This window comes from Elephas maximus, chromosome 26, assembly GCF_024166365.1.
Source record: "Elephas maximus indicus isolate mEleMax1 chromosome 26, mEleMax1 primary haplotype, whole genome shotgun sequence".
Lineage (NCBI taxonomy): Eukaryota > Metazoa > Chordata > Mammalia > Proboscidea > Elephantidae > Elephas > Elephas maximus.
In genome coordinates, this window is record NC_064844.1 from 24510772 (window position 1) to 24529800 (window position 19029).

The 19029-nt window shown below is 41.2% G+C and overlaps 1 protein-coding gene across 4 annotated transcripts in view; it reads left to right on the forward strand.

Annotated features, from left to right (window-relative positions):
- CDKL4 (cyclin dependent kinase like 4) overlaps nucleotides 1-16077 on the forward strand; it is a 76498-nt gene extending 60421 nt beyond the window's left edge. For 3 of the 4 annotated variants that reach the window (XM_049870301.1, XM_049870300.1, XM_049870302.1), the window contains 5 exons: nucleotides 1764-1961; nucleotides 7299-7381; nucleotides 8844-8900; nucleotides 13237-13371; nucleotides 15643-16077. In XM_049870301.1, the coding sequence (XP_049726258.1) occupies nucleotides 1764-1961; nucleotides 7299-7381; nucleotides 8844-8900; nucleotides 13237-13371; nucleotides 15643-15744 (575 nt within the window). In that variant the 3' untranslated portion in view covers nucleotides 15745-16077. The remainder of the gene's footprint in view (nucleotides 1-1763; nucleotides 1962-7298; nucleotides 7382-8843; nucleotides 8901-13236; nucleotides 13372-15642) is intronic. The other variant, XM_049870303.1, reaches the window with a different exon arrangement.
- The last annotated feature ends 2952 nt before the right edge of the window (nucleotides 16078-19029 follow it).

The following is a 19029-nucleotide window of genomic DNA, read 5'->3' on the forward strand; positions in this document are numbered from 1 at the left end:
CAAAACATTAGCATGGCTTCTGTCTGGGCGGCAGGTGATTTTTATTTTCTTCTTGATGCTGTTTTGTGTTTTCTATAAAAAATATGAATTACTTTTATAATTAAATATATATATAATGTTTATACCTCTCAACTAGTAATTCCATTTGTAGAAATTCATTCTAAAGAAGTAATCCTGGATACAGAATTAAAAAAAAAAAACTGCTTCATGCAGATTTTCAATCTGGTGTTATTCATAATATTAGAAAAACTGGGGAAAGTAAAAGTAAACCACGGCACATCCATTTGGTAGGCTACTATGTAGTCGTTAAACTCGAGTTTAGGAGGAGTTTATAAAGCATGGTTTTTGTTTGTTGCCGTCGAGTCACTTCCAACTCATGGCGACCCCATGTGTGCAGAGTAGAACTGCTCCATAGGGTTTTCAATGTTGTGACCTTTAGGAAATGGATTGTCAGACCTTTCTCCCAAGGTGCCTCTGGGTGGGTTCAAACCCCCACCCTTTTGGTTAGTGGTAACCATTTGTGCCACCAAGGGATCCAATAACATAATAAATGTATATAATTAAATGAAAATGGTATGTACAGTATGATCAAAGGTACTTTAAAACTTACTCTAATTAAAAAAAAAATTAAAAAGACCAGAAAGAAATACACCAAAAGATTAACACAAGGTGTCTTTGAGTGGTAAAGCTTGGGTTTATTATCCTTCTTTCAGTCAGTTGTATTTGTCATATTCTTTATAGTGAGCATACATGATTTTTATGCTGAAAAAAATGTTTCAAAAAATAAAACACCTTACTTAACCTGTGAGTAGTGAGAATTGTCAGTGATTGTTATTTTCTTATTCTCCATTTTCCAGATTTTCTATAATGGCATTTATTAATTTTTATGATTAAAAATATACATAATTTTATAAAAGAGCCATGGGTGGCTAAAGGCCAGTCCCCTCCCTGATCCTGTGAGGATGTTCCTTCATGGGCACTGCAGCTCCTGTTTTCCCAGATGCCTCCTGGCAGGGTCTTGCAGGCTACCTAAAGCCTTTCTTTGCTAGGAGAACTGCCCATTACCCCATCTCAGCAAGCCGGCTGGCCTACCAACTGCTCTTCCTCTGTCAAGCACTCGTAAAGTCTATCTACGAAACCTGACTCTTGCCAGTTAAAAGCCTATGAAATCTTACCAACCTGCCTTCAGCCAAACAACCGATTAAGCTGGGCTCCCGCTCCTTCACGTCATATGGGGATTGTGGAATTGGCTTCCACCCACTTGGGAGGCAGGTGCCTTGGCCCCAGGCTGTCCACGCCTGTGGCAGTAGGGCAGGTGAGGCAGTGAGGTTGCCCACAGCCCTCTGTTGTTGGCCTGTTGCACACCACGCATAACTCATAGCTTAAGAAGTCAAATTGAGGTCTCTGCCTTAATGAGTCCTAAGTAACAAATTTGGATAGAAAAATTAGTTTAGTGCAGTTGTCCAGTACCCTGCTGTTAATAATGTAGACTTAAACAGTAGCTGGTTTAGGCTTGAAGTCACTCTACAGAAATTCTGATTTCCCCCCTAGATGTTTGGGATTGTGTAGATGTTACCTAGTTACAGTGCCTTTGAAAGTAGAGTTGCCTGTCTCAGTAACTGTTTGCTGAGAGAAGGCCTCCCTGCATCAACTGTTGGAAGTGTCACAGCCCCTGAGAGCTCTTGCGGCCCACCGGAATGCCTGACCTGCTCTTGGCTCACATGGCAGCAGAGTGTGGCTCACCAGATCTGGTGCGTTTGCAGTTCCAGGAGATGCCTACACTGATTATGTTGCTACCAGATGGTACCGAGCTCCTGAGCTTCTTGTGGGAGATACTCAGTATGGTTCTTCAATCGACGTGTGGGCCATCGGTTGTGTTTTTGCAGAGCTCCTAACAGGCCAACCCCTCTGGCCTGGAAAATCGGATGTGGACCAACTTTACCTGATAATCAGAACACTAGGTATGCATTTTATGGCTTACAGAGTTGCTAAATTTTTATAGTAATGGTATGTTGATTTAATGCAAAACAAGAGCTTTCTCCGAAGTGCTACTCAGGATGGTTGCACTGGGTTCTGGGTTGCAGCCAAAGCCCAATCCTTTCTCAGTGTGCAGAGCCATAACTCCCCTCAGTGAGGAGTTTTCAGATGCCTTTTCACGTAAAATCTATTAGCCACAGAATAAACTACATTTACTTTCTACATCGGGTTAAGATAGGGTAAGGATATTTGTTAGCTGCCTAGAGCTTAATTTAAGAGATATTTGATCCAATTCAATTTCAGCCTTTGGTGAAAGAGAGCCTTCCCCCCTTTACTGTAGGGCAAGGGTCAGCAAACGTTTTCTGTAAAGGGCCAGATGGTAAATATTTTTAAGTTCTGCGGCCATACAGTCTTTGTTGCAAGTACTCAGCTCTGCCGTTGCAGTGCAAAAGCGGCCATAAAACAAAAACCCAGTGCCATCGAGTTGGTTCTGATGCATAGCGACCCTATAGGACAGAGTAGAACTGCCCGGTAGAGTTTCCAAGGAGCCCCTGGAGGATTTGAACTGCCAACCTTTTGGTTAGCAGCCATAGTACTTAATCACTACGCCACCAGGGTTTCCAAAATCAGCCATAGACGATACGTAAACAAATGAGCGTGGCTGTGTTCCAGTAAAACTTTAGGGACTCTGAAATTAGTAATGTGAGTAATTTTCACCTGTCACAAAATATTATTCTTCTTTTGATCTTTTTTTAACCACTTAAAAATGTAAAAACCATTCTTAGGTCATAGGCCATACAAAAATTGGCACTGAGCCAGGTTTGGCCACCAGACCATTGTTTCACACCCCTGCCCTAGAGGTTGGGAGTCTGATTGTACTTCCTGATCAGGAGTGGTGCCAGAGTTTAAGATAATATTAACCCTTAAGAATTTACGGATTACTTTCGTACATATCTCTTTCATTCTTAAGGGAAATCTGTTAAGGGCGTTATAACAATTTTAATTGTGCCTCTTTTACAAATGAGGAAACTGGCTCAGGGAGCTCCCACGACTGGCCTAAATTCACACAGCCAGTTAAGTGCAGAATAGGAACGGGACTCCAGGAGTCTCTCTGATGACCTTTTATCATGTGTCAGCGTCCTCTGCAGTATTGGCTACCTCCACCTGGTTGGAAGAGAATATAACCGAAAAGGTAAGCGGTAGTTAACGTCAGTAGCATGGATGCAAAGAGATATCTCTCTAAAAAAAAAATCTCTATATACAAGGTGAGTATTCATTAATTCCTTCCCATTAACTCTCCTGTCAGCATGGCTGCTGGGCCAGAGAGTTACTGCAGCCTGACTCAGTTCCTGTTTGTCACATACTTCTGGAGAATTCTGCAGCATGAAAAACACGAGGTAGTCGTCTTAGCTCCACACGACACAACCTCCCCCCTTCCCCTGCCTACCTGCTCCGTGCACTGAACATCACAACCCACAAGCAGCACAGGCACAGTCTACCAGAACCTGCCCTGCACCGACCCTTGGTGCACCCTGTCAGCCCCTGTACCTGCCACAACCCATCCTAGCCCCTCCACTTCAGCTGGACCTGCCCTGCTGCACAATAACTGAGCAAATGGCCCTGCACATTGGACAAGGAAGAGAAAAGTATAGTGCACATAGACGAGCAAACAACAAAGAATGCACAGCCTGCCTGCTCAGACATAATCAAATAAAAAAGCAGGACGAAACAAACAAATCTCAATCAATAAATGAAGAAAATAACTAGTGAATGTCCCGAAGACAGCAGACAATATCAAAATATATAAAGAAACAGGACAGTAAGTGTGATGGTTAAAATTGTGTGTCAACTTGGCTGGGTCATGATTCTTGGTGTTTTGGCAGTTGTATGTTGTGATCACTTTCCTGTCAAAATTTGATATGTGAGAACTCCCATGATGGAATCTGCTGAGTGGTACCAGCTGGGGTGGGACCTGTGCAGCTTGCCGCCCCCTCAGCCTTAATCTCTCCACCTTCCACCGCTTACTTCCTTCCTGCTTGTCTTGCAAAAGTTGTTGGCTTGTTCTGGATCCAGCAGCTGTCTCTTGTCTGATCTCTGGTTCTTGGGACTTGAGCTAGCAGCTTACCTGTCCATTTTGGGATTTGTTGATCTTCACGGCCTGTGAACAAGAGTCCTGCTCCCTGACCTGCCGATCTTGCATTCGCCAGCTCCTACAGCTACATGAATCAGGAGAAACCTTGCGGTCTTGCCTGCTGACCTTGGGGATTCCTTGACCTTCACAGCCTGTGAGTGGTAGCCCTGCTCTCCGACCTGCTCATCTTGGGTTCACCAGCTTCTACAGCTCCATGGATTGGGAAAGGCCTCTATCCTGATCCAAGGACTCAAGATGTTCCAATCCCTACAATCGTGTGAGCTGTTTCCTTGGTATAAATCTCTCTCTATATATTTATACGCTTTACTGGTTTTCCTTCTCTAGAGAACTCAGCCTAAGACAGACTTCCAATTGGAACCCAGCTATTTGGTCATTCTTCTCTTGGGTTAGCTTCACCAGCAGCTAGAATTCAGGTAGACTGTGTTCTCTGAGGAGGCTTGAGATTTCTAAGCAAAGTTTGATGATAAAGTTTTTTCCTATATGGACCAGCTTTCCCCAACCCTGGATTTTTTTTTTTTTATTAACTTTTATTGAGCTTCAAGTGAACGTTTACAAATCAAGTCAGACTGTCACATATAAGTTTATATACACCTTACTCCGTACTCCCACTTGCTCTCCCCCTAATGAGTCAGCCTTTCCAATCTCTCCTTTCGTGACAATTTTGCCAGCTTCCAACTCTCTCTATCCTCTCATCCCCCCTCCGGACAGGAGATGCCAACACAGTCTCAAGTATCCACCTGATATAAATAGCTCATTCTTCGTCAGCATCTCTCTCCTACCCACTGTCCAGTCCCTTTCATGTCTGATGAGTTGTCTTCGGGAATGGTTCCTGTTCTGGGCCAACAGAAGGTTTAGGGACCATGACCGCCGGGATTCCTCTAGTCTCAGTCAGGCCATTAAGTATGGTCTTTTTGTGAGAATTTGGGGTCTGCATCCCACTGATCTCCTGCTCCCTCAGGGGTTCTCTGTTGTGCTCCCTGTCAGGGAAGTCATCGGTTGTGGCCGGGCACCAACTAGTTCTTCTGGTGTCAGGATGATGTAGGTCTCTGGTTCATGTGGCCCTTTCTGTCTCTTGGGCTCTTAGTTATCGTGTGACCTTGGTGTTCTTCATTCTCCTTTGATCCAGGTGGGTTGAGACCAATTGATGCATCTTAGATGGGTGCTTGTTAGCATTTAAGACCCCAGACACCACATTTCAAAGTGCCAACCCTGGATTTTTAAGATCCACCACTGTATATCGCTTGGGAAATGGTGATGACTGGAAGCCACATTGGAGGATGGTAGGACCACCCTGACTGTCCTGGACTGCTGACCTCTAGACTCTTAGGTGCTGTGGAGTTGGTTCCAACTCATAGCGGCACTATGTACAAGCCTATGTACACTGCCTGGTCCTGCACCATCCTCACAATCATTGCTATGCTTGAGTCTATTGTTGCAGCCACTGTGTCGGTCCATCTCATTGAGGGCTTTCCTCTTTTTCGATGACCCTTTACTTTACCAAGCATGGTGTTTGTCTCCTGGGAATGGTCCCTCCAAATAACACGTCCAATGTACGTGAAACAAAGTCTCACCATCTTCATTTCTAAGGAGCATTCTGGCTGTACTTCTTCCAAGACAGATTTCTACATTCTTCTGGCAGTCCATGGTATATTCAGTATTCTTTGTCAGCACCATAATTCAAAAGCATCAATTATTTGATCTTCCTTATTCAGTGTTCAGCTTTCGCATGCGTATGAGGCAATTGAAATTACCATGGCTTGGGTCAGGCGCACCTTAGTCCTCAAAGTGACATCTTTGTTTTTTAACACTGTACAGAGTTCTCTTGCAGCAGATTTGCCCAGTACAATACATTGTTCAATTTCTTACCTGTTGCTTTCATGGGCATTGATTGTAGATCCAACTAAAATGAAACCTTGGACAAGTTCAATATTTTCTTCATTTATCATGATGTTGCTTATTGGTACAGTTGTGAGGAGCGCAGGGCTGCCACTTTCAGGAGGACCTCATACCACCAAGAAAGAAGCACTGGGAACAGAGCGCATCCTTTGGACCTAGGGTTTCTATTCAGAGAAAATCCTAGTCTAGGGGAAGAATGACAAGCAGGATCTTCCTCCAGAGCTGACAGACAGAGAAAGCCTTCCCCTGGTGCTGATGCCCTGAATTTGGACTTCTAGCCTACTAGACTGAGAGAAAATAAATTTCTCTTTGTTAAAGCCATCCACTTGTGGTATTTCTGTTAGAGCAGCACTAGATGACTAAAACAAAATAAAACACCAGATGACTTTCCAGTAGAAGAAAAGGCACTAGAACTACCTGATCGGGAATTCAAATCTCTAATATTCAGAGCTACCCAAGATTTGAACAAAAAGCAGACAAAAATGAAGAAAAAATAGAAAAAGTCACGGAAAAGGCAGACAAATTCATGGAAAATACAGATAAAAAGGTGGAAGAATTCAGGAAAATAATACAGGAACAAAATGTCAAAATAAATTCACAACTAGAAATCATACAAAAACAACAATTAGAAATCCAAAAGATAAACAAGATTTCAGAAATGGACAGTGTCATAGAAGGTCTGAGGAGCAGGTTTGAAACAATGAAAGACAGGATCAGCAAAATTGAAGACAAATACTTGTATACCACTTTGTTTAAGAAAATGTGGGGTAGAGCATCACCAAGGGCCACACCTTAAGTATTGTTTGTTTGTTTGTTTGATTTCCTAAAATAATTGTGGATACTTACAATGAACTTTGGCTAGATCTCAATTTGAATCCTGGGTCTGTCACTGAGTAACCTTTGACAAGTTATCAAAACTCCCTGAGCCTCATTGTCCTCATCTGTTCAGCAAAGATTAAAAATAGCACCTCTTGTGAGGTGGTTATGAGATTAAATGAGATATGTGTGTGAAAGCCTTAGACCATTTTCTCACCTCGCTTTTTGACAGCGGGCGAATGCAGAGTACAAACACTACATGTGGTAAAGGGAGTTGTGTGACTGGGTAAACGACTATCTGAGAAGGCATACCTTTGCGGTGACCCATTGCTCCCAAATCTGGAGGGAGCACTTAGGCTCAATGTTTCTTTCATACCTAGACTCCAGAAGTTACCCATGTAAACACTGTATTATTTTTACTGCGTTTATCATGAGTTATGTGGTTTGTACTTTACAGGAAAACTCATTCCAAGACATCAATCGATCTTTAAAAGCAACCAGTTTTTCCACGGCATCAGTATACCTGAGCCAGAAGACATGGTAAACCCTATTTTGGATATTTTATTGTTGTGTTGCATACTTTCTTTAAGGAGGTAGTTGTTTGCTTTTCAATATTTGTGCTTTTGACTCCTGTTTCCTTATGACACACTAATACAGATCAAAGAAACTATATAAATGACATAAAAATGAACCAGATGAATGCTCCAAAATTTTCTTGTCCTATCTATTCAAAGACTCATTCAGTGTTAAATTTGAAGGGTAACTATCTTTAGTTCTTTACATCTTTGCCTTGATCCTTTTGGTCAAAGCACTAGGATAACTTTCCCTTAAATAATTTTCTTTTTCATAAATAGTACTTACTGTGGTGCTATATTTTGGAGAAAAATATATTTTAATTTTTTTCTCACCTTTTGAAACAAAACTCCAATCAACAAAAACCTTTTCTTCACTATTTATATTTTCACAAAGAAGGTCATTCTGCAGAATGATCCTCATTGTATTCTTTAAACTCCACATCACAGTGATCACCTCCATGCCCTTGCTGTGATCTTTGCCTATATTTGGGGATGTATCAATGTCTACTTGGCTCTCTTACTCTCTGTAGACATTGATTTCCTGTCTGTGTTACCTAAGTCTAGGCTATGACCTTTCAAAACTCCATATGGACTGCTTCTAGAAATCTACCTGTAGAAAGAAAGGACTGCTGGGTGAGGCGTGTGTTCACACTCAGGCTGTGTTGGAGCTGAGTGGTATCAGGATGGGGAAAAAAATCTGTGAAGCTAGATCACGATTTATGACACGTGCAAACAATCTGAGGTGCAAATTGCCTCAGCTCTCTCTAGGTACTCTGTTCATTTTAAATCTATTATTTAATATAGTACTTTGATTTATATAGTGTTTTGCTCTTTATTATATTTTTTAAAGGTTGAATAGGATACAAGGTTAAAAGTTAAATTATGAAAGAATATTTATATAACACGTTTAACTTAATAAAATACAACACACTCCTATGAGCTCACTGCACAGTTAAAGTAGAATGTTGCCATTGTCTTTGAAGCTGCCCCCTCCCTGTTTGATCATCCTCAGTTTTCATTCCCTTTCCTCTGTTCTTTTCTCAGTTGTATGTTTATCATTCTGTTGCTTTTTGTAGCACTCTTAAACTTGTAGTTCAACATCATTTCATTAATTCTCAAAGCATCCTTAAGTATATAATGCACAGATATTATAGTAGTGTTTTGGGATTTTGCATGTGTATGTTGGGACCCATGTGTACGGACCAATTGCAAGACATCTGAAATTTAGAAAAAAACTTCAGTTTATGTCTTTCAGACCTTTACACTATAGCATAAAATTATGTATAAAAAATTATTTAAAAAACTTTAAAAGGAATTATCTAATCTACTAGAGATCTTTTCTCTAAAGTGTTGTTATTACTAATACATTCAAAATGTACATTACATTGTTGTGATGTAACATTGAAATTCTTTACATTGTATTCCAGGAAACTCTTGAGGAAAAGTTCTTAGGTGCTCATCTCGTGGCTTTGAATTTCATGAAGGTACTTCAGAATCAATTATAATCATTATTGTTTGCAAGTTGTAATGATTGAAGCTAGTAACTCTAGGAGAGGTGGACAGTAAGGCAAATACTACCAAGGTAGGATACAGTCATTGAAAATGCTAAGGAACTATAAAATAATTACAGATAAAGGAACTTCAGTGGTTTAAGCAGTAATATTTCTAATGTATACATTAAAATTACTAGAAGACCAGGAAAAGTCAGACTCATGCAGATGCCAGACCCAGCTTCTGCACGATACCCAAGAGATATGGCCAAACAAAGGATAAATTTAAATAAAAAGCAGAAGGAACTCACCTATGACCACTAATCTGCCAGTCTTTCTTGACCCACTGAAGCTATACTAGACGGTATGGCCCTCTAATCCAGTGTGGATACTGAAAACTATTAGGAAATGGGATTGGGGATACTATTGAGAGTATCTACCTTTAATATCAGTTAAGTTGTTTCAATAGCAGTCATTTCCAAACATGGATACTCATCAGAATGACCTGGGAGCTTCTTAAAAATACAGATTACAGTAACTAACCTGTCTAACCTCAGATTTACAGAAGCAAAATCTCCGTGAGTGGGTCCTTGGAATCTATATCTTTAAGCATCCCCTCAGGTTATTGTGATAAGCAGCCCAGTTGGAAACTCATCTGACCTAGAAGATGGGGCCAACTGGAGGACCTTTGTTGACCAGCCTCTATTATGCTAGTGCTGAGCTCTGCCTGGTGCTATCCAGGGTGCTGGATTGCTTCAGCCTGAATCCTCTGGGACTCAGAACCTGAACCCTCTGTGCCCCCAGACTCCCCTTTCTACTGCTCCACCAGTCCTCAGCTACCATCTACTCTGGTGCACTGCTCTGACCTGCCTTCACCCAGCACTATGAAGATCCTCTCCTGGAAGCATAATTCTCTGTACGGTTCTCTGTGGTCAGCTTGTTCTGACCCACCTACAATTTACCAGAGCCTCTTGTGGTTACTTCTCCAACTAATCAGGGAGAAAGGTTCCTGAAGGCAACTCCAGGGCATGAAAACCCAAGGTATAGGACAAGCGCCCTGTCCTTGTCTCCAGAGGTGAAGTGCCCTATTGACCTGCCCAAGACTTTGTATGAAGCTAGATTTGTTATTCACCTATTCAATTTTGACCATAACTATTGAACTGAGACCCAAACATCCTCTAAGTGGGTCAAAGATTATGCTATTCCATGGGCCACACCCTATCTCCTAGACTCCTACACCATATTAGAGAAAAGAAGTCTCTCTTTCATCAATTGTAATTGAGACATCTTTAACAACACATAAATACCAGCTACCATAACAGATGGCTGTCCCATGGCACTGGACTATAATCTATGCAGGCAACTGCTCAGGTGGGTGAAGTGTTGGCCAGGACAGTGGTGGCATGCAGTGCCAATATATGGCAGGTCTTTTGGGTTCTCTTCATTAGACTTAAAGTGAGCATCTTTATTGTGCATTTGTTTCCATAGTTATGATCATCCTATAACTTTATCAGTTTGATCAGGTCATCAAGAAGACGATTGTAGACTATTAGAAATTGTATTAAAGATTATTCTGTGAAATTTGAAGTTTCAAGAAAAGGACCCTGACCTCAACTTTGCAGTTACAATTTCTCACCCCTCACCTTCTAGACCTCTCCCCAGTTAGGAGCACCCCACTGTCAGGAAGCACCCTTGAAGCAGCTCAGCATTAGAAGCCTCTTCTTAGGGTCTAAAAATGTTCTTTAAAATAAAAGCCCATAAGAATTCAGTGATGGACTAGATTTCAATAGATTGGAAGCCCATGCAAGGAAGTCAGTGAGTTCAAGATATATGTCAGTAAAATCTATAGGACTTGGTTATGATTTAGATGTGGGGAGTGAAGTAGAGGAGCGTGTCAAGAATGGGCGCCCTTGAGACTAAGCAGAGATGTTAAGTAAGCGGTTGTGTATGTGGGTCGAGTTCAGAGGGGAGGTCTGGGCTAGAAATATACATGTGGAAGTCTCTCAAAAACCTTGATAATTGAAGCTATGGGCATCAATGAGATTGGCTAGGAACTGTGAACAGATAAGAAGAAAGGTAAACCTAGGATGGAGACTTGAGGATTCTATGTACCTGTTGTGGAGAAAAAGGGAAATAGGCTGATTTGAAAAGGAGTGGCCCAGGAGGTAAGAAGAAGGAAATTGAGTTATCAAGAAGCCAGAGAGTTTCAAGAAAGAGGATGTGGTCAGTTGTATCTGATACTATTGAGATGAAACTCAAAATACCTATTGGATTTAAGGATATGGAAGTAAAGGCAGGAGAGGATTATCAAATAGGCAAGGTAAGCACTGTTTACCTTGCTTACCAGATCATCTGTAGTAAAACCCATGTGAAATTATTCACTACAGATTAGTAAGTAAGCACAAGTAAGCCCATGCTTACCTAGCTTACTGGATCATCCACCCCTGTCAGGGATTTTAAATTTGAAAAGAGGCTTTGATTCTGTAGGAAGGTGCTGTAAGGTTGGGAGAGAGACAGATACCAGCCATACCTAGAAGCAGAATCTTTGATGTGGTGAAAAAATGTGAAATTGTTCACTACAGATGATCTGGTAAGCACAGTAAATACTGTGCTTACCTTGCCTATTGGATTATCCGACCCTGAGAGAGCTCATAGGTATTTATGATAAGAGCCACTTTGGTGGAATGATACAGTGAAGTGATGAAGAATTAGAGACTACTTCTGTTTGTACTGAATAGTCTTTCTGCCCTGGGTATAACCCTGACAATATTGAGGTTTGAGGAGACTGAACCCCCATGCCCAGGATCAGGAGTTAATGTATGGCCTGAATCATTAATTAGGGGGTGATATGCTTGGAGCAGGTATTAGACGTAGAGGGGAGGTAAGTCTAGTTATGCTGAGCAGACTTGTTTCTTGAAGAACAGGACTAATCAGATATGTTGTAAAAGGGCAGGTGAGTCTGCTTAGGGGCAGGCAGAGTTCTCAGGGATCTCAGAGATCTGAGGTCAGTTTGGATTTGGGAGGGACAGACGCTACAGGGCAGCCCATAACTGGAGCAACCTTAGGCAAAGCAATTGCCTTGACACCTGACGGCCCCCAAACAAAGTTAGTTTTGTCCATAAGCCTTATTTCTCTCTTAATTTACATGTTGTTAGCTCTGGAGAGTCAGTTCTGACTCATGACATTCCCATGTATAACGTCATGAAACATTGCCCAGTCCTGTGCCGTCGTAACGGTCATTGGTGTGCTCAAGTCCATTGTTGTAGCCACTGTGCATTTTGAATGCCTTCCAACCTAAGAGGGTCATCTTCCAGAACTGTATCAGATGACATTCTGTTGTGATCTATAGGGTTTTTATTGGAAGTAGATTGCCAGGCCTTTCTTCCTAGTCTTTCTTAGTCTGGAAACTGCTGAAGCCTGTCTACCATGTGTGACTTTGCTGGTATTTGAAATACCAGTGGCATAGCTTCCAACATCACAGCAACACACAAGTCACTGAAGTACAACAAACCGACAGCTTATGGTAGCTTATGGAGGAATTTTAGGTCTTCCTTGCTTGGGTGTTCTAAAGCTGCACCAATTCTTTGTGGACCTGTAGTAATCTGTCTTCATTGATGGGAAAAGCCCCATTGGTGACTGGCCAAAGAGTATCAGGGCTTCACAGCAGAAGTATCCTCTGCTTCCATACTCCTTCCATTTTCGGGGGCGGAGTTAGAGGCTTGTGACGTCCTCTAACATAAAGGGCCGTAATGCCACTTTTTTCCTTTGCTGCTAGTTGTGCTTTTATGAGTATGTATTCCAATTGTCCCCATTTTAAATTCTTTCTCATTAGTGGGACTTACAATCCATCCTTTGCCATCTCCAGTGCTTCTCAGACCTGAGCAGGCATCATAATCCTTCGAGGGCTTGCTCAGCACAGATTGCTGGGCCCCACCCCAGAGCTTCTGTTTCGGTAGGTCTGGGGTAGGGCCCATGAATTTGCTTTTCTAACAAGTTCCTAGGTTATGCTGATGCTGCTAATCTAGGGACCTCACTTTGAAGACTACTACAGACCATTTGCTTTGACTAGTTATGAAGAGATATCATTGGTGCAAATGCCTGATCTGTACGTCCACCACTTCCAGAGGCATTAAATATTCATCAGTTCTAGTCTCAAAGACAAAACAAGAGCAATTCTAGCTATTAACAGGTTCCCAGTGCCTAAAGATGTACAAACGAAGATTTTCTAAGCTCAAATTTGCTGTTCTGAAGAATTACTCAGAGTTTTTGGACACAGTAACAAAATAGGCCTCTCTCTTAATATCTCCTTTGCTTTTCTGTTCTTCCAAAGGGGTGCCTAAAGATGAATCCAGATGACAGGCTAACCTGTGCGCAACTCCTGGAGAGCCCCTACTTTGATTCTTTTCGAGAGGACCAAATGAAAAGAAAAGCCCGTAATGAGGGAAGAAACAGAAGACGTCAGCAGGTACCTCCGTTGGAAAGTTAAAGTGCCATAAAACCATTTTTTTTTCCCCTGTTTTCCCTTTTGTCCCTTTCAAAGTGAGATGGGGTGTACACCAAGCCCTGTTCATTGTATTGGCTTAGATGTTTTTATTTATCTTATTATTGGTGCTTGATGTATTGGTACTAAATATTGGTACTTGATGTAATAAAACTAAAGGATTACGAAAATATCCAGATTGTTGCAAAATCTTATTCCAAATGCACCTGAACCAAACTCCGCACCACTTTTTGCTACACTGAATTGGGCATACCTGCCAGCTTGTGTGCCCAAAGCACAACTCCACACAATAAAGCAGGACTGAATCTTACCTGGCTTTCGGTAGAATCCTACTCTCTTTATACAACCTCCAGACATTCAATAAAAGAAACATGACTCATCTGTCTTTTCACCAAATGGCTGGCACTTAAGTCTGCCTTTCCTGGGATATAAAGGGATAAAACCCAGACATCTGAGAACCAATCCTATCCTAAAACGTGCCAATATTGCAGAATACTATTGTGAAGATTGTGACAAACATTGATTCTACAGTTTTTAGGTGACTACCCTTCACTTGGTTTCACAAAGCTTTGAACTTAAAACAGACATTCCGTGAGAGCAGGTGTGTTGGGTTTTTTTCTCACCCCATGTATGTCCAGCACCTAAAACAATAGCTGACATATAAAAGGTACTCAATAAATACTACTCAAACGAATAAACAAATGGATGAACATTGCTTAATAATCCAGGAAGGTAGTTGTCAATTTATCAGAAACTGACAATTGTCACATTTGACATTTTCTTAATCTTTCACCTTCAATCTACTTTTTGGTCATTTTTCTTCTCATTGGCTTATCTACAAAAGGAAGAAAGTAGCCTTTTTTTTTTTTAAACCCCTTAATAGTTGAAAGAGAAGCTTGTTGGAAGAGAAGGATAAAAACCAATCAATCAGATGAAATGCTAAGATTATCTCTGTGTCCAAAATCACCCGGTGTCCTAATTCTTATTACATGGGCCATTTTACCTTTTACTGTAAGTGATGTTAAGTGTTTGCAAGTCAAGCCCAATGCAGCTAATGAATGAAAGATATAGGTTTGTTCAAATAAGTCTGGTGAAGCAATTTGAAATACAGTGTGAATTGTGTGTAAAACACCTATCCCTTAGAAACATCTCACAAGATTTCCCACTTTTGGCCTTGGAAGGCAGAGCTCCCTGGAGATGTGTTGGCCATGGAGGGCGAATCTCCACGAGAAGAGTGGACAGTGGCACTGCCACGCCCTCCCTCTTGGCCCTGCCGATTCACTTCCACTTGGAGACCTCTCACTACACTGGCCTTAGGGGGTCCTTCTCTCTGTTTAATACCACAGTCCACAAACATGGTACCCCTTCCTTAATATCCTGGAGCCCAGCTGATACAGATCAGAAACTCAACACAAGGCCTTCCAGAAGACCCAGAGACAACAAAAGGAAAGAAGCTCAAAAAGCAGCAGCACCTAGGTGATCTAGTTTACAAAGATGGCGTCAGGTTCTCTGTACTCAATAAGAAGCATCCTATCCACCTTACCTGATAGACCCCGTGATAGCACCTGCCCATGAGACCATGCCAGCCCTCTCCCTCCTCCAGGTGAAGTTCCCAGAGAGCAAGGGCAAGAGAAATACAGGGTTGCCTTTCAGGCTCTATTTCCTCTCTGAGGCTGCGCCTCTTTCCTAGGCATTACACCGTATTCAGAAAATAAACGAAATAGCTGCAGGAAAGGTCCCTACATTCAGTGTAGCTTGTACTATGTGAGTCTGAATTTTTACCTAGATCCCAGCTTCTACACCTCTGGGTGGATGACTAATTTCTTTAAGACTAAATATTGTTTGAAGTTGATAGGTAAGAGGTTTGTAAATCTTTTCTGTTCTATCAGTATCTTAGCTATCCTTAGAAGTTTGAGATGGACAGAATTTAGACTCCTGGAATTATTGTTTAATAGCTGGCAGGCATTTATCTTTTAAAGCTAGCTATTCAGAAATGGGCGTATTGAAATAAAGCATAGGACATCCATGAGAACCCTAGAATAAGTAATGGAACCTAATATCACGTATCAGCAGATCACAATTTTCGGAAGGGTAAACCTGCCTAATTTTAAAATTGATGTCTTTGGACATCTCTGTACCATACGCATCCTTTTGTTTTAACACCTTTAAATGGAACTGTACAAACAGGAATTGTTTTCTATTTACTTTCTTATTTTTGTCTTGTTCTGCTATTAGAATCAACTGTTGCCTCTCATACCAGGAAGCCACATCTCCCCCACACCTGATGGAAGAAAACAAGTCCTCCAGTTAAAATTTGACCATCTTCCAAACATTTAGGAAAATGTCCTTTCAAGTGGAAAGCAATTTAATATGTACACATTTTTGTGCAAATGCGGTAGGAATTGTCAGTGTTTCAAAGGCAAATGAGCCATACGAAAATTAAGATGCCTTCTGGAATTGTTTTTGCTCTCATCGTTGCTGATTCCTTCCCTGTGCTTTTTTACATGCCAAGGTTTTCTTTTGGACCACTTCCTTTAACTGTTGTGAAGTCTGAAGCTACACGCGGAAGAGACATTTTCAATTTTGTCAGAGCTGGCCCTCCTAAGGCAATTTACGTGGAGAATTTGTGGGCTTGTACTTGGAGTCACAGAAAAGCTTTACACATATCATCCTGCTTCAGCTTACCACATAATGTCTGAAAGCAATATCAAATAGCCTACCTAGCTGTTCCTGTAAGGAATGACATCGTTTTTGCATTTTCAGTACGTTCTTATAATAACTAAGTCTGTTGAGTAATGCTGATATTTTATTCTGTGTTTTTTATACTGCTGTAGGAAGGGAACCTTGAAAGGTCATCTAGGTTTACCCCCTGACTCCAGGCCAGACTCATACAACATTGACAGTTTTATTTTGAAAGCTAGCTAGAGAAAATTCCATACATTACATAGCAAATAGTGGACGAGCTAGAAGGATTTACCAACCACCCTTTTTTCTTCATAACAGTAACACCCTCGTAATTGACTGCTGACTGTAACGTTATCCTTTGAAACATCGTGATTCCATATCCTTTTCTCCTCCTGGCTAAATCATTCCAGTACCCAGACCACTGGTCCTGCGTGTATTTTCTAAATGATTCATTGTTAAATTTAGAAACATCATAATAGATGCCATTTATCCTGGACATCTAAAAATAATGCAGAATGTCTGGAAGTGCTTTTAGATTGCTAACTAGGAGCTCAGGTAGAATAATAGCACAAGCTGTCTGTCACAGACTGGCATAAAGGCACAAAACAGTGATGTTCCTATCAGTAAAAATTAACTTTCTCTGCTGCTGGGTCTGGCATACTCACCTGAATGTTGTCAGATTTTGCAAATACACCTACTCCTGACCTATCGATGTTCTTGTTATCTGACATTTTACATTTACAACCATAGTAAAAAATCTACTATCTAACTATTTTGTGTGGTAACAACATAACATCTCGCAGCAACAAACACCAAGATGTGAGGCGAGAGTAATGCTGGCTGTGATGGTTAAGGTTTAGCATCGGCTTGGCTGGGCCATGATTCTCAGTGGTTTGGCAGTTATGTAGTGATATAATTTGGCAGTTATGTAATGATGTAGTCATCCTCCATTTTGTGATGATGTAGTCCCCTTCCATTTTCACATAACACAATTTTCATATAACCACCTGATCTTTGGATGAGTGATGAGTAGGTGTACACATTATTCCAGAAATTACTTGTGTCCGGCACTAAGAGTTAAGCATAAATTGGAGAACACCCTACGTTCATCTCTAAGAAGTGATTGCAATGGGCCAGACTCTTACAAACATGGCTATGTAAACTTTCAAAAAATCTCATTCAGTTATTTGGGAGCACCCCTTTACTAAGAAATTAGAGCATCTAAAGAGTAGTTCCTTACTCATTTGATAGGCAGTGTAAGCTGCTTTATTTGGCCATTTAACATTTTAGGTAGTGTGGATATAAGCAGTAGGATCTTCTTATTTTCAAGACTATTCCTCTTCGGATTTGTTTCATGCATTTTTAGTAGGATGATACCATAGGTGCAAGAAGAATTAGAAAGGGAAAAATATTTCTTTTTAGCTTTCTTAGTGTTTTGTTTTTGTTTAAGCCTCCTTTAAACCACTCATGCTGTTTCGGTATACACACACGTATGTGAAGAAAATAAGAAGCCAATACAAGATTCTACCACCCATTTTGCTTGGAGTTGCGCTTCAGACAACAATGGAGTTTTTGGCAGGGATTGATGATGACTGTCCTCGCTTATTTTTGCTCATATGTAAGAGTTAACCCAAACTAGCAGTTCTCTTTCTCAGTTGTTTTCCTCAGACAAATTCTTCGTTTTGGTATCCCTAGGGAGGGGAGAACGGAAAGCGTTTAATGCTTAGAAAATTATTCTGATATAGTCATGTTACCAGGAAGAAAAATAATCTTCTGGTGACATTCGTGTGTCTAACTTTCCCTGGGTGACCCAGGCCCCATCGCATTGCGTTAGCCGGTGTCGTATTGCGGCGGCCGGTGTCACTAGTGAGCACAAATCTCAACCTGTGACTCTTTTCTGTTCCAAATGTACACGTCTCCTTTTCATACTAACGAAGTTCCCTCACACTTCTCAGCCACAAGGAAGATAGTTATACTTCTTTAGGGGTCTGGTGCCCAAATTAAGTACCTCATGGCTATTGTAAAGCTCGTCCTTACAAAATGGTCTCAGCCTGGGCTCTTCACAGAAACTCACTTGAGACTGTAACCATGGGTTTCCCTAGAATCATATACGTTTCTGGCCTACCTGGGTCTTGTCTCACCCAGGCCAGCTTTCAAGCTACTTAACTTACTTATCTACCTCCTTCATGGTGCCGTCCAAGTACTGCACCATCCTGAGGGGTGACATGCCAAATACCCTCTATGTTCTCACTTCACCCTGGTTTTCTCGGTCTGTCCATACATGTCTACCCAAGAGTCTTAAATCAGTGGCCTTTTTTTTTTTTTTCTTTTGCAGCGCACTTCACAGACCATTTAAAGTACAGGCTTAACTTCTTAGAGTGTCTGCTTCTTCTTCATGGAAGAAGGATATACCATAGAAATGACATTTAATTAGACCTGCTGCACCCTGTAAGCCTATTTGCATAGACTCTGCCTTTGATCTCCTGTTTCAGTTCTGGTGATATGTGAATATAATTGTTCCAACTTGCCCTAACCACAAAGCCCTTCCAGGGGATCACGTTTCGAAAATGATTTTAGCTGAATCACAAAAAACTTGTGTCCAAGAGGCTTTGAATCCTTGGGATTAGGGAAATGATTGGTAAAGGGTAAGCACAAGGCTCATGGGCAGGGAATGAAGAGTTGAAGTAGGAAGTAGGTTTTTCTTCTAAAGTGGGTATTTCACTGCTCTTCATTGCTTTGCAGGTTTCTCAAACTACAAGACACAGAAAATCAATAACTTATTTTGAAACAATTTTCAATTCTAGAGATGTTTATGCCCCTTTAGCATACCTGCCATAAAAATCACATTTTTTTTAAAAAAGGTGGCATTTTCTTAAGTCATTTTTCACAACCAATGACTTCCAATCCTGTGCCTAGTTAGCACAGAATTCTCTTCTC